The following is an 11,775-nucleotide window of genomic DNA, read 5'->3' on the forward strand; positions in this document are numbered from 1 at the left end:
CCCCATAACCCCCCTTCTCCCCATAACCCCCCATCCCTCCACTTCCCCCTTCCCCGTAACCCCCGCACCCCCTCCCCATCACCGCCCCGGTCCCCACCCCGCTCCCCCCACCCCCCGGTCCCTCACACCCCATCTCCCCTCCGTCCTCCCCCATCACCCAACCCCCCGCACCTGGAACCCCCCAGTCCCTCCGATCCCCCGAACCCCCAGACCCCCATCACCCCCTCCCCCCGCACCGACACCCCCCCGATCCTCCCCCACCCCCAAAAGCTCCCAACCCCTCCACCCCTCCCCTCCACCCCCCACCACAGGCGTGGGGGGGATCCCCCCACGATGCCCCCCGGCCGCTAACCCGGGGTGGGGGGTGAGGCGGGGGGGCGGCCCCGATCCCGGCGGCTGGCGGGGGGGGTGGTTGTATTTCGTGGGGGGGGCGGCGGCGGTTCCAACCCCTCCGGGGGCGGGAGAGCGGCGAAGGCTTCGGGGAGGCAGGGCCGGGGGTGGGACCGGAGCATCACCGGCACCGGCGGCTGCCGCGCCGCCCGGGGAACGAGGGGCCCGGGGGGGCGCCCCGGGGGGGCCCTGCCCGCACCCATGAGCAGGACCACCGGCCTCCAGCGCAGGACCACCTACCTCATCTCGCTCACGCTGGTCAAGCTCGAGTCGGTGGGCGCCGCGGGGGAGGCGGAGGAGGCGGGGGGGGGTGGCGATGGAGCCCCTGGCCCCGGGGGGGCTGCGGCTGCCCCCCGCACCCCCGAGCCCGGCCGAGCCCGGCGGCCCGAGCGGCTCTTCCAGCGGCAGGACGCGCTCCGGATAAGTACGGCCGGTCCCGGCCCCCCCGGCCCCGACGCCCCCCGCCCCCGCTCGCCCGCCTCGCCCCCCGCCGTGCCCCCCAAACCCGACCCGGCTCTGTTGCCCCCCCCGCCCCCGGCGGTGCCCCCCAAACCCGACCAGGCGCTGCTGCCCCCCCCGCCCCCGGCGGTGCCCCCCAAACCCGACCCGGCGCTGTTGCCCCCCCCGCCCCCCGCCGTGCCCCCCAAACCCGACCCGGCGCTGCTGCCCCCCCCGCTCCCGGCCTTGCCCACCAAACCCGACCCCCGAGGGGCCAAGGGCACCTTGGAGGGGCCGGGGGAGCGGGGTCTGGCCGCCCTGGACATCCCCCAGCCCGCCGCGACCCCCCGCCGCCCGCTGCTCAGCCAGGCCACCTGGGGGGGCCCCGAGGGCCCCCCAGAGGGAGGCAGAGCCCCCCCGCCGCCCCTGGACCCCCCCACAGCCTCCCCGCACCCCTCCGCCGGCGCCCGCCGCCTCCGCCTGGCCGGTCCCAAGCCCCCCAAAGCGGGGAGCGGCGGTGGGACCCGCGGGACCCCCGACCCCCGAGCGGGCAAGACCCCCACCAAACCTGCCGGCAGCCGCCTCTCGTGGCCCGAGGGAGAGGGGAAGGGGCGCCCCAAGGCGGGGGGCAAGACCGAGGGGCCCCCCCGGGCCCGGCTGTCCCCAAGCAAGGGCAAGAGCAAGACCCTGGACTACAGCGACCTGCAGCCGGGGCCGGGGGCTCTGGTCCCCGCCCCTGCCCCCGAGACGGGGCTGAAGCGGGGACGCGAGGGGGGTCGCGCCTCCACCCGCGACCGAAAGATGCTCAAGTTCATCAGCGGCATCTTCACCAAGAGCCCTGCGGCGACCCCCACCCACCCCGCGCCCCCCTGGTCTCCCCCCGGCGCCGACCCGGCCAGGGCCACCCCCCACAGTGAGTACCGGCCCGGGGAACCCGGGAGTCGCCCCGGCCGTGCCTCGGTGTCCCCACTCCCCGCGGTGACCTGGGGCAGGTGTACCGGTGCCCACTGTGGCCATGGTGCTGTGCTTCAGTTTCCCTGGTGGGAGGAGGAGGCGCCCAGACCCCCGGGTCCTGTGCGGGGCAGGAGGACCCATCTGCTCCCCGTGGCTGTCGGGGGGCTGGGGAACAGGGGGGCTGTGCCCCCCGGGCTGGGCTGTCCCATGTTTTTGTGCCTTGGGGCGATGTGGGGTGTCTGGTTTGGCAGGGCCCGGTGCTGGCCGTGGTGGGGATCCTGTGCCTCGGTCTCCCCACTGGGGGAACTCCGTGGGGGTCGGGTGCGACCCCCACCTCCGTTGTTCTGTCCCGCCATCCGCCCGTCTATCGTCGCCTCCATCTGTGCGTCACACCCGAGCATCCTGTCCCCATCTGTCCAGCCACCCCACCATTTCCCCATGTCCTTCTGTCCCCCCTGGCGTCCCTCTGTCTGCCTGCACGCGCCGTGGCACCATGGGGAGCGTGGGCAGCACCTGCAGGGCCCGGGGGTGGCAGCTCGGTGACAGTGCGAGGGGTGACAGGCAGCAGTTAACCCTCTCCCCGGCTGGCACCGACCCGGCTCCGTGTTGGTGGCAGAACAGGCACAGAAAGGGGGGAACCCGCTGTGTCCTGCCTCAGGTGCCCCCTTCGTGGTGCCACCACTGCCCACAGGGGCTGGGGACACCAAGTGGGACACGTGGGGGGCACAGGGCACGTCCTTGTACCACGCCAGGTGCTTGTGTCACATCGTGTCCGTGTGCCACACGCCGCTGCTCGCTGCGTTCTGGTGCCATCGCAGCCTTGTGCCAGTCGTGTGCTGCGCCGTGTCCTCGTGCCATGTCCTGTCCTCGTGTCATGTCCTGTCCTCGTGTCATGTCCTGTCCTTGTGCCACACCGTGTCCTCATGCCATGCCTTGTCCTCGTGCCACGCCGTGTCCTGGTGCCACACTGCCACGCCGTGTCCTGGTGTCCGTCGTGTCCCTCGCCACACCTCGTGCTCGCGCCGTGCTGCATCCCCAGGCCTGAGGTTGTCATGCACCTCTGGCACCGTGTCCTCGTGTCCATCGTGTGCTGGAATCCACAGTGTCCTCCTGCCACCCCACACCCTCCTGCCATGCTGTGTCCTGTGCCACATCCCTGTGCCACTGTGTCCCAGTGCTTGTCATGGCCCCATGGTTCCCCCTGTGTCCCCATGCCACGCCACGTCCTGGTGCCGCACTGTGGCCTCATGGCTGTCATGTCCTGGAATCCACGGTGTCCTCGTGCCACGGTGTCCTTGTGCCACGGTGTCCTTGTGCCACGGTGTCCTCGTGCCACACAGTGTCCTGGTGCCCGTCATGGTTCCCATCGCGTCCCTGTGCCACGCTGGGTTCTCCCACAGCTGTGTCCCCATGCCCTCCCTGTCCTCGTGCCTTGGCACACGACGCCTCGTGCTGCCACGTCCCCGTCCCTGCCACGTGGCATCTCCACGTCCTGCCGCCGCCCCCGCGGGCCCGGTGCCGTTGCTGGGTGACAGCTGGTGGCCGCCCACGCAGGAAGCTGCTGCTGCGCTGCGGGGTGGGGGCCCCCTGGGAATTGGGGTGTCAGGGGCTGCTGGGGGTGCCAGGGCTGCTGGGGGTTGCCTGGGGTTCCTGGGGATCCCGGGCTCTGTCTCACCCATCTCCCTCCACAGAGGCCTTGGTGAACAGCCAGGAGTGGACCCTGGGCCGCTCCATCCCTGAGATCCGCCTGGTGGGTGCCATGTCCGTGTGTCCCTATCCCCGTGTCCCTGTGTCCCTGTATCCCTGTATCCCTGTGTCCCTGTGTCCCCGTGTCCCTGTGTCCCCGTGTCCCCTTATCCCCATGTCCCCATGTCCCCGTGTCCCTGTGTCCCCGTGTCCCTGTGTCCCCGTGTACCTGTGTCCCCGTGTCCCCGTGTCCCTGTGTCCTCAGCCATCCTGACATCCCCTTTGCCCACCCAGGGGGTCCTGGGCAGCAGCAAGAGTGGGAAGTCGGCGCTCGTCCACCGGTTCCTCACCGGTTCCTATGTGGGCCTGGAGCCCACCGAGAGTGAGTGGACATGGGATGGACGTGACCATGGGATGGACGTGACCTTGGGATGGACGTGACCTTGGGCATGGCACGGGGACGGGTTCAGTGATGGAGTGGCCATGGGGATGGAGATGGAGGAGAGGACAGGGATGGACGTCTCACGGGGCTGGGCATGACCAGGGGATGGACACGGTCATGGAATGGACAAGGTCATGATGCTGGCATGGACATGGATGGAGATGGTGAAGGGGATGGACATGGCCACAGAATGAGCAAGGTCACAGTGCTGGTCATGGCTGTGGGACATTTGGGGTCAAAGTGCTGGTCACACATGGTGCTGGTCATGGCTGGGCATCCATGTGGACGGAGCATTCCCGCAGGTGTCCCCTCCCCTGCCCTCCCTTCCCCTCCCCTCCCCAGGTGGACAGTTCAAGCGTGAGGTGACGGTTGATGGCCAGAGCCACCTCCTGCTCATCCGGGAGGAGGCTGGCGCCCCGGACGCGCAGGTACGAGGGGACCGGGGGCCGGGGGGGCCACGTTGGCCAGAGCCGAGCCCTGACCCCCGCCCGTGGCCCCCCAGTTTGCCAGCTGGGCGGACGCCGTCATCTTCGTCTTTAGCCTGGAGAACGAGAGCAGCTTCGAGGAGGTGACGCAGCTGCACGCGCTGCTCAGCGACCTCCGCGGCACCAGCGACGTGGCCCTGGCGCTGGTGGGCACCCAGGGTGAGCCAGGGACACGGGGGGATCCTGTGGGGCTGGGAGCAGCACGGGGAACCCCCGGCTCACCCCCTGGCTCCCCAGACAAGATCAGCTCGTCCAGCCCGCGAGCCGTGGAGGACGCGCGCGCCCGGGCGCTCTGCGGGGACATGCGGCGCTGCCTCTACTACGAGACCTGTGCCACGTACGGCCTCAACGTGGACCGGGTCTTCACTGAAGGTGGGTGACCATGCCCTGGGGGGTGGGGAGAGGGTGGGAGGGGGCTGGTGACATGGTGCTACAGGGATGGTGACCAGTGTGTGATGGGGACGGTGGCCAGGTGGGATAGGGTCAGTGGCCAGGTGGAATGGGCATGGTGGGAGGGGGCTGTGACCTGGTCAGACAGGGATGGTGGCCAGCATGGGATCACATCTGGGTCGAGGAGAATGGGGGCCGGATGGCACAGGGCCGTGTCTGGGTGAGACAGGGACTGTGTTCAGGTGGGATGAGGACAGTGGACCGGGCAGCACAGGGAACCATGTCCAGGTGTGCCAGGCCCATGGCTGGGTAGATCAAGGACCACGTCCACCCCATGTGGGATGGGGGCCACATCCAGGTGGGATGAGGACCATGTCCATGTGGGGTGGGGACAGTGTCCGGGTGGGATGGGGACAGTGTCCGGGTGGGATGATGATGGGGACCATGTCCAGGTGTGGGTTAGGGTTGTCCAGGCTGGTGGCTGGGCAGTCTGGGGGTCTGGCCCTCCTGACTCAGGGTTCCTGCAGTGGCCCAGAAGGCCGTGGCACTGAAGAAGCAGCAGCAGCTGATGGCATCCTGCAAGTCCCTGCCCAGCTCCCCGAGCCATTCCGCCGCCTCCACCCCCGTGGGAGGCGTCCACCCCGGCCAGGTAACCCCCGGCCCCCCGCCCCGGGCCCCCGGCAACAGCCCAGGCTGACCCCGTGTCCCCCCAGACCAGCAACGGTGGCCACACCAGCGACTACTCGTCCTCACTGCCATCCACCCCCAACGTGAGCCACCGGGAGCTGCGCAGCGAGACCCCGGCCCCGCTGGGGACCCCCAGCTCTCTGCACCGCGGGGCCAAGCGCCGCACCAGCCTCTTCGCCGTGAGTGCCCGCGGCCCCTGCCAGGGGGTGGCACTGGGGGGACACGTGGCACCCTGGCTCTTCCCCTGGCATGGTGGTGGTGACACAGGGGTTGTGACATCCAGGGCGTCCCTTTGACGTTGTTACCCAGAATGTCACCCTGATAGGGTGGTGGCAGCAAGGGACATACGGCATCCAAGGTGTCCCCTGGCAGGGTGGTGACGTTGAGGGGCACGCAGCATCTCAGTTATCCCCTTGATTGGTGGTGGTGGCACTGAGGGACACGTGGGCACCCAGGGTGTTCCCACACCCTGGTCTGGTGGGGTCTGTAGCACCTCAATGTCCCCACCACCAGGCTCCAGCAGTGGGGGACGTGTGGGCCCCCAGTGTCCCCAGCTATGGCACGGGTCCCACCCCTGTCCCTGTCCCCGTTCCCGCAGACGCGCCGCGGCAGCGACTCTGAGAAGCGCAGCCTGGACAGCCGAGGCGAGGTGGCCGGCAGTGGCCGTGCCATCCCCATCAAGCAGGTGGGTGGTGGCGGTGGCAGGAGGACACGGGTGGGTCCCAGTGTCCCCTCTGTCCCCTCACTGTTCCCTGTCCCCAGAGCTTCCTGCTGAAGCGCAGCGGCAACTCCCTGAACAAGGAGTGGAAGAAGAAATACGTGACCCTGTCCAGCAACGGCCTCCTCTTCTACCACCCCAGCATCAACGTGAGTGTCCCCGTGCCTCTGCCGTCCCCAAATTGTGGCAGGGCCCAGCGTCACCCCCGCTGTCCCCCCAGGACTACATCCACAGCACCCACGGGAAGGAGATGGACCTGCTGCGCACCACGGTCAAGGTGCCCGGGAAGCGCCCGCCACGCGCCATCTCTGCCTGCGGCCCCTCAGCCAGCATCAACGGGCTGCTGCGGGAGCCCGAGCCGGGCGGTGAGTGCCCAGGGGACACCGGGCATGGGGGGGACACCACGGGGACCGGTGTGACACCGTCCCTTCCCCTCCTCACAGCCGGTGTCCACTCCGTGGGGCTGAGCCTGCCCCCCGAGCCAGGGCTGAAGGTGGTGGGCAAGGGGTCACTGCAGCGCTGCGCCTCTGCCTCCGGCGCCAAGCTCGCCTCAGGTGAGTGGCACCAGCACAAACAGGGACGTGGCCACCTCCCAGGGCACTGACAGGGACTGCCCCATGGTGGGGCCCCGCTGAGCACGGTGACTTCTGAGCAGCTCAGGGACCTGGTGGCCCTTGGTGGCCCTAGTGACAATAACCCTGGTGGCTTTGGTGAGCCCAGGAACCAGGTGGTCCTTTGGTGGTGCTGGTGGCCACAGTGAAACTGCTGGCCCTGGTGAGCATGTGGACCTGGGAGTCCCAGAAGCCACAATGAACCTGGTGAGCCCGGTGAGCCCAGTGGCCCTGGTGACCCTCATGACTGTGGTGAGCCAAGAGGCTCTTGTGACTCTGGTGGCCCCAGGGATTTTGGTAACATCAATGAACTTGGTGGTCTTGGGGGTGGTGATCCTGGTGATCCCGATGAGATCAGTGACCCTGGTGAGCTCTGGTGACCCCAGTGTGCCCAGGGCCCCTGGTGGACTTGTGACCCTGGTGACCCCAGTGAGTCCAGTGGCCCTGGTGGCCCAAGTGATACTGCTGAGCCCAGTGGACTCGGTGACCCTGGTAGCCCTTGCTGACCTGAGTGGTTCTGACTTGGTGACCCTGGTGGCCTCAATGGTCCTGGTGAGCTCCCTGGTCCCCACGAGCCTGGTGACCCCAGAGACCCTGCTGCCCATGGTGCCCCCAGTGCCCCATGTGTGGTCTCTTGGCAGAGTCCCCGTTGTCCTTCGAGGCCGTGTCCAGCCCCGGCAGCGCGGGCAGGGACCCTCCGCCGTCGCCGCTGGTGGACAGGAAGAAGCACCGGCGGAAGAAGCTGATGACGCCGTCCAAGACCGAGAGCTCGGGTGGGCAGGCAGAAGGTGGGTGCCACGGCGATGTGTCCCCAGCCCCAGTCACCCACAACGCTGTGGGGACAAGGCCACCATCCTCCACAGCAATGACACCCCAGAATTCGGGGGGATTTGGGGTGATGTTGCACCTCACCCCCTGTCCATGCTCAGCCATGCTGTCCACGCATCCCCCTCGCTCTGCCACTGCCTGCCACCTTCTGCACCATCCCCAGGGCTTCGCGGGCCCCCCTGACTCTGTCCCCGTTTCCTCTCTCTACTCCTGCTGCCCGGACCCTCCGCAGCCAAGCGCAAAATGTGGAAATTAAAAAGTTTTGGTAGTTTAAGAAATATTTATAAAACAGGTAACGTGGCGTGAGCGGTGCCTCCCGTGCATGTGGCTGTGCCCCCCTTGCCTGCTGCTAGCACACACCCCAGGAGGGGTGGGCACCACCGGGGAGGGGGCTTGGCAGAATTTGGGTGCCAGGGGTGGATGTAGGGGACTGGAGTGGGCACTGGGCCAGTCCAGCCCCCCGTGGGTGTAGGATCTCCCATCCCACCCCCCCCCCGGGGGTCTCTGGTCCCGCAGAGGAGGAGAACTTTGAGTTTCTGATCGTGTCAAGCACGGGGCAGACGTGGCACTTCGAGGCCGGCAGCTTCGAGGAGCGCGACGCGTGGGTTCAGGCCATCGAGAGCCAGATCCTGGCCAGCCTGCAGTGCTGCGAGAGCAGCAAGAACAAGGTGGGAGCTTGGTGGGGGGCTGGCAGGGTCCCCGTGTCACCCCCTGCCCCGCTCACCCCCGTGTCCCTCCAGGCGCGCATGGACAGCCAGAGCGAGGCTGTGGCCATCCAGGCCATCCGCAACGCCCGCGGGAACTCGCTCTGCGTGGACTGCGGGGCACCCAGTGAGTCCCCAGGGGCACCGGGGACAACGGGGGGACATGGGGGGACATTGGTTCATGGGGCAGCGGTGCCACGGGCCCGGCAGAGCCCAGAATCCAGGGGATGGTGCCACAGGGTGAGATTGTGCCACGGGCCATGGGCCACCTGGCAACCAGGGCGAGGGAGGACTGCGGGCCACGTGATGCCACGTGTGACGGGTGACACGATGTCCTGGGCCATGTGCTGCCATATGCCACATGGTGCCACACAATGGATGGCACAGGCCACATGGTGCCATGGGTCATACCGTGCCAGAGCCACACGATGCCATGGGTGACACAATGTCACGGGTGACACGATGCCATGGGTGACACAATTCCATGGTTGTCACTATGTCATGGGTGACACTTTGCCATGGGTGACACGATGTCATGGGTGACACAATGCCACAGGTGACACAGTGCCATGGGTGACACGATGCCATGGGTGACACAGTGCCATGGGTGACATGATGCTGTGGGTGACACAATGCCGTGGGTGACACAATTCCATGGGTGACACAATGCCATGGGTGACATGATGCCGTGGGTGACACAATGCCACATGGTGCCGTGAGCCACACCGTGCCATACCACGGGTCCCACTGTGTCCTGCACCGTGGGGTGTCCCGAGCCCAGGGGTGCCCCAGCTCACCCACCCCAATCCCCCTCACCCCGCAGACCCCACGTGGGCCAGCCTGAACCTGGGCGCCCTGATCTGCATCGAGTGCTCGGGCATCCACCGCAACCTGGGCACGCACGTGTCGCGCGTGCGCTCGCTGGACCTGGACGATTGGCCACGGGAGCTGACCCTGGTGCTCACGGCCATCGGCAACGCCACCGCCAACAGCATCTGGGAGCAGAACCTGCGCGGCCGCTGCAAGCCCACCCACGAGTCCTCCCGGTGGGTGCGCCCCCGCCCCGCCCCTGTGTCCCCCCGGTGTCACCTCATGTCCCTGATACCACCACATGTCCCTGTCCTCTGTGCCACCCTGATGCCACCCTGCCAACCCTGATGCCGTGTCCCCACCCTGCACGTCACCGCTGTGCCATCCCACGGACTCTGATGCCTTTTATCTCCCCGTCATTGCGGTGGCACCCCCTGTCCCCAACGTCCCCGTGTCCCCACTCCCTGTCCCTGGTGCCTTGTGACCCCACCATCCAGCAGTGCCACACTGTCCTTCCTGACAGTCCTGTGTCCCCACCTCCCGTGCCACCCTGCTGCCACTTGGTGTCCCTGACCCTCACGTGTCCGCCCTGTTTTCACTCTCCTTGTCTCTGAGATGCCTCTATGTACCCCAGACACCTTTGTGTCCCCTCGGCCACCCCGCCAGCTGCTACTCCTTGTCCCTGCCACCCCTGTGTCCTCCCACCGTGGCAGTGCCCCACGCCCAGGGAGGAGCAAGAATTGTGGATCTGTGTCCCCGAGGTGCCACCCTGACACCCCGTGTCCCCTGTGTCCCCGTGCCTCTGTGCCCAGGGAGGAGAGGGAATCGTGGATTCGTGCCAAGTACGAGCAGCGGCTGTTCCTGGCGCCGCTGCCCGCGGCCGAGGCGCCGCTGGCCGAGCGGCTGCTGGGGGCCGTGCGCGAGCAGGACCTGCCCACGGTGCTGCTGCTCCTGGCCCACAGCCACAAGGAGCAGCTCAACGTGGCCATGGCGGACACGGACCGGCGCACGGCGCTGCACCTGGCCTGCGACACCGCCCAGGTGGTCGTCACCCAACTGCTGGTGTGGGTACGTGGGGCAGGGGGTACTGTGGCATGGCCTCGAGGGAGGTGACACGGTTGTGGGGACCATGACATGGGTGTGGGGGATGTAGTGTGGTCTCGGGGACCGTGGCATGGCCAGGAGGCAAGTGACGTGGCCATGGGGACCGTGGGGTGGCTTCTGGGGACATGGTGTGGTTATGGGGGGGTATGGGGTGGTCTGGGGGGGTGTGAGGTATTCATGGGACACATGGAGTGGGCTTAGGGATCATGGCACAGCCAGGGGGAAGTTCTTGGGGTTGTGGGGACCATGACGTGGCTGAGGGCCATGTGGTGCTGCCGTGGGGGATGCGGGGTGGTCTTGGGGACTGTGGGGTGGCCAGAGGACAGATGACCCGGTCATGGGGGACACGGTGTGGTCACGGGGGATATGGAGCAGTCCTGGGGACAATGGCATGACCATGGGGGATGTAAAGTGGGAATCCTGGGGTGGCCGTGGGAGGAACGCGTTGCCAAGACACCCCGGGGGGACACGCCAGGCCCACGGGGGGTATGACCCATCCCTGGGGCACACACGGTGGCCTTTGGGGCCATGCCACGGCCAGCGGGTGACGCGTGGCTGTGTCCGCAGTACGGGGCCGATGTGCGGGCACGGGACGGGCACGGTCGCACCGCGCTGTTCTACGCCCGCCGCGCCGGCAGCCGCGAGTGCGCCGACATCCTTCTGCAGCACGGCTGCCCCGGCGAGGGGCCCGGCAGCCCCTCGACCCCGGGCAGCCCCCCGACCCCCGGCCCTCCGACCCCCGGCGGCCCCCCGACCCCCGGGCCCCGCCGCCGCAGCAGCTGCGCCAGCATGGGCCCCTGCGAGCCCCGGTCCGCCCTCGTATAGCCCTGAGGGGCCCGGAGCCCCCCCAATGCTCGTGCCCGCGGCCCGGGGTCATCCCGGTGCCACCCCCGGGGTCACCCCCTGCCCACGGTTTGTACTTTTGATGCTCTATTTATTATCCTTTCCATGTCGGGGTCTCCGCTGGTCCTGTGCCCCTCTCCGTGCCAGGGACCCCCATGCCAGGGGTCACAGTGATGCCACTGCCAGGTCCCCTTCCCGTTCCCTGCTCGGGATAATGTGCCCCAGCGTGGGGTGGGCACGGCTGGGCTCGGGGTACTGAAAAGGGGGTAACCCCTGCCCGTGCCCCTGTCCCTGTCACCCCTGCCCATGTCACCCTGTCCATTGTCCCCTGCTCACATCACCCTGTCCTACCCCCGTCCCCGTTCCCCCGTGCTGTGTCCCCCTCCCCCTCTCACCCCCCCCGGTCCCCCTCCTCCTGCCACCCCCTCTGTCCCTCCCCCGTGTCCCTGTCCCCGTGTGCCCCCCGGCCGTGCCCACCGCGCCCTGGCACAGCCCCGGCTCCGTGGCAGGAGCAGAGCAGACCCCGACGCCCCTCCTTTTCTACAACAACCTTTTGTACGCCCCCTCCCCACTTTCCGTGCCCTGACACCCCCTCCGTGGCCCGACCTCCCCTCGCCCCCCGTTTCTCGGCGTCCCCTCGGGATCCCCGTTAATTTATTGCTTTGTTTAGCGATAGGATAGAGCC

At 68.3% G+C, this 11,775-nt stretch overlaps 1 protein-coding gene across 1 annotated transcript; it reads left to right on the plus strand.

Moving 5' to 3' along the window:
- The first annotated feature begins 569 nt into the window (after positions 1-569).
- On the plus strand, positions 570-11,775 carry AGAP2 (ArfGAP with GTPase domain, ankyrin repeat and PH domain 2). The gene is made up of 19 exons (XM_088068839.1): positions 570-1,741; positions 3,474-3,532; positions 3,763-3,850; positions 4,253-4,338; positions 4,413-4,554; positions 4,633-4,767; positions 5,313-5,434; positions 5,499-5,651; positions 6,071-6,157; positions 6,235-6,339; positions 6,411-6,555; positions 6,634-6,744; positions 7,443-7,589; positions 7,862-7,921; positions 8,146-8,297; positions 8,370-8,460; positions 9,157-9,379; positions 9,956-10,211; positions 10,815-11,775. Exons 1-19 carry the CDS (start codon positions 592-594, stop codon positions 11,070-11,072), a joined length of 3,570 nt encoding a protein of 1,189 aa, XP_087924965.1. The 5' UTR covers positions 570-591; the 3' UTR covers positions 11,073-11,775.

This window comes from Pseudopodoces humilis, chromosome 32 (genome assembly GCF_049639895.1).
Source record: "Pseudopodoces humilis isolate 2021_Gansu_Grassland_sample_001 chromosome 32, ASM4963989v1, whole genome shotgun sequence".
NCBI lineage: Eukaryota > Metazoa > Chordata > Aves > Passeriformes > Paridae > Pseudopodoces > Pseudopodoces humilis.

Bases quoted from the DNA above. Each gene is read 5' to 3' on its own strand.
- AGAP2 (XM_088068839.1), top strand. From the start codon at position 592: ATGAGCAGGACCACCGGCCTCCAGCGCAGGACCACCTACCTCATCTCG. The intron at 5,435-5,498 runs GTAACCCCCGGC...GTGTCCCCCCAG, and splicing joins GAGGCGTCCACCCCGGCCAG to ACCAGCAACGGTGGCCACAC. The intron at 5,652-6,070 runs GTGAGTGCCCGC...CCGTTCCCGCAG, and splicing joins GCCGCACCAGCCTCTTCGCC to ACGCGCCGCGGCAGCGACTC.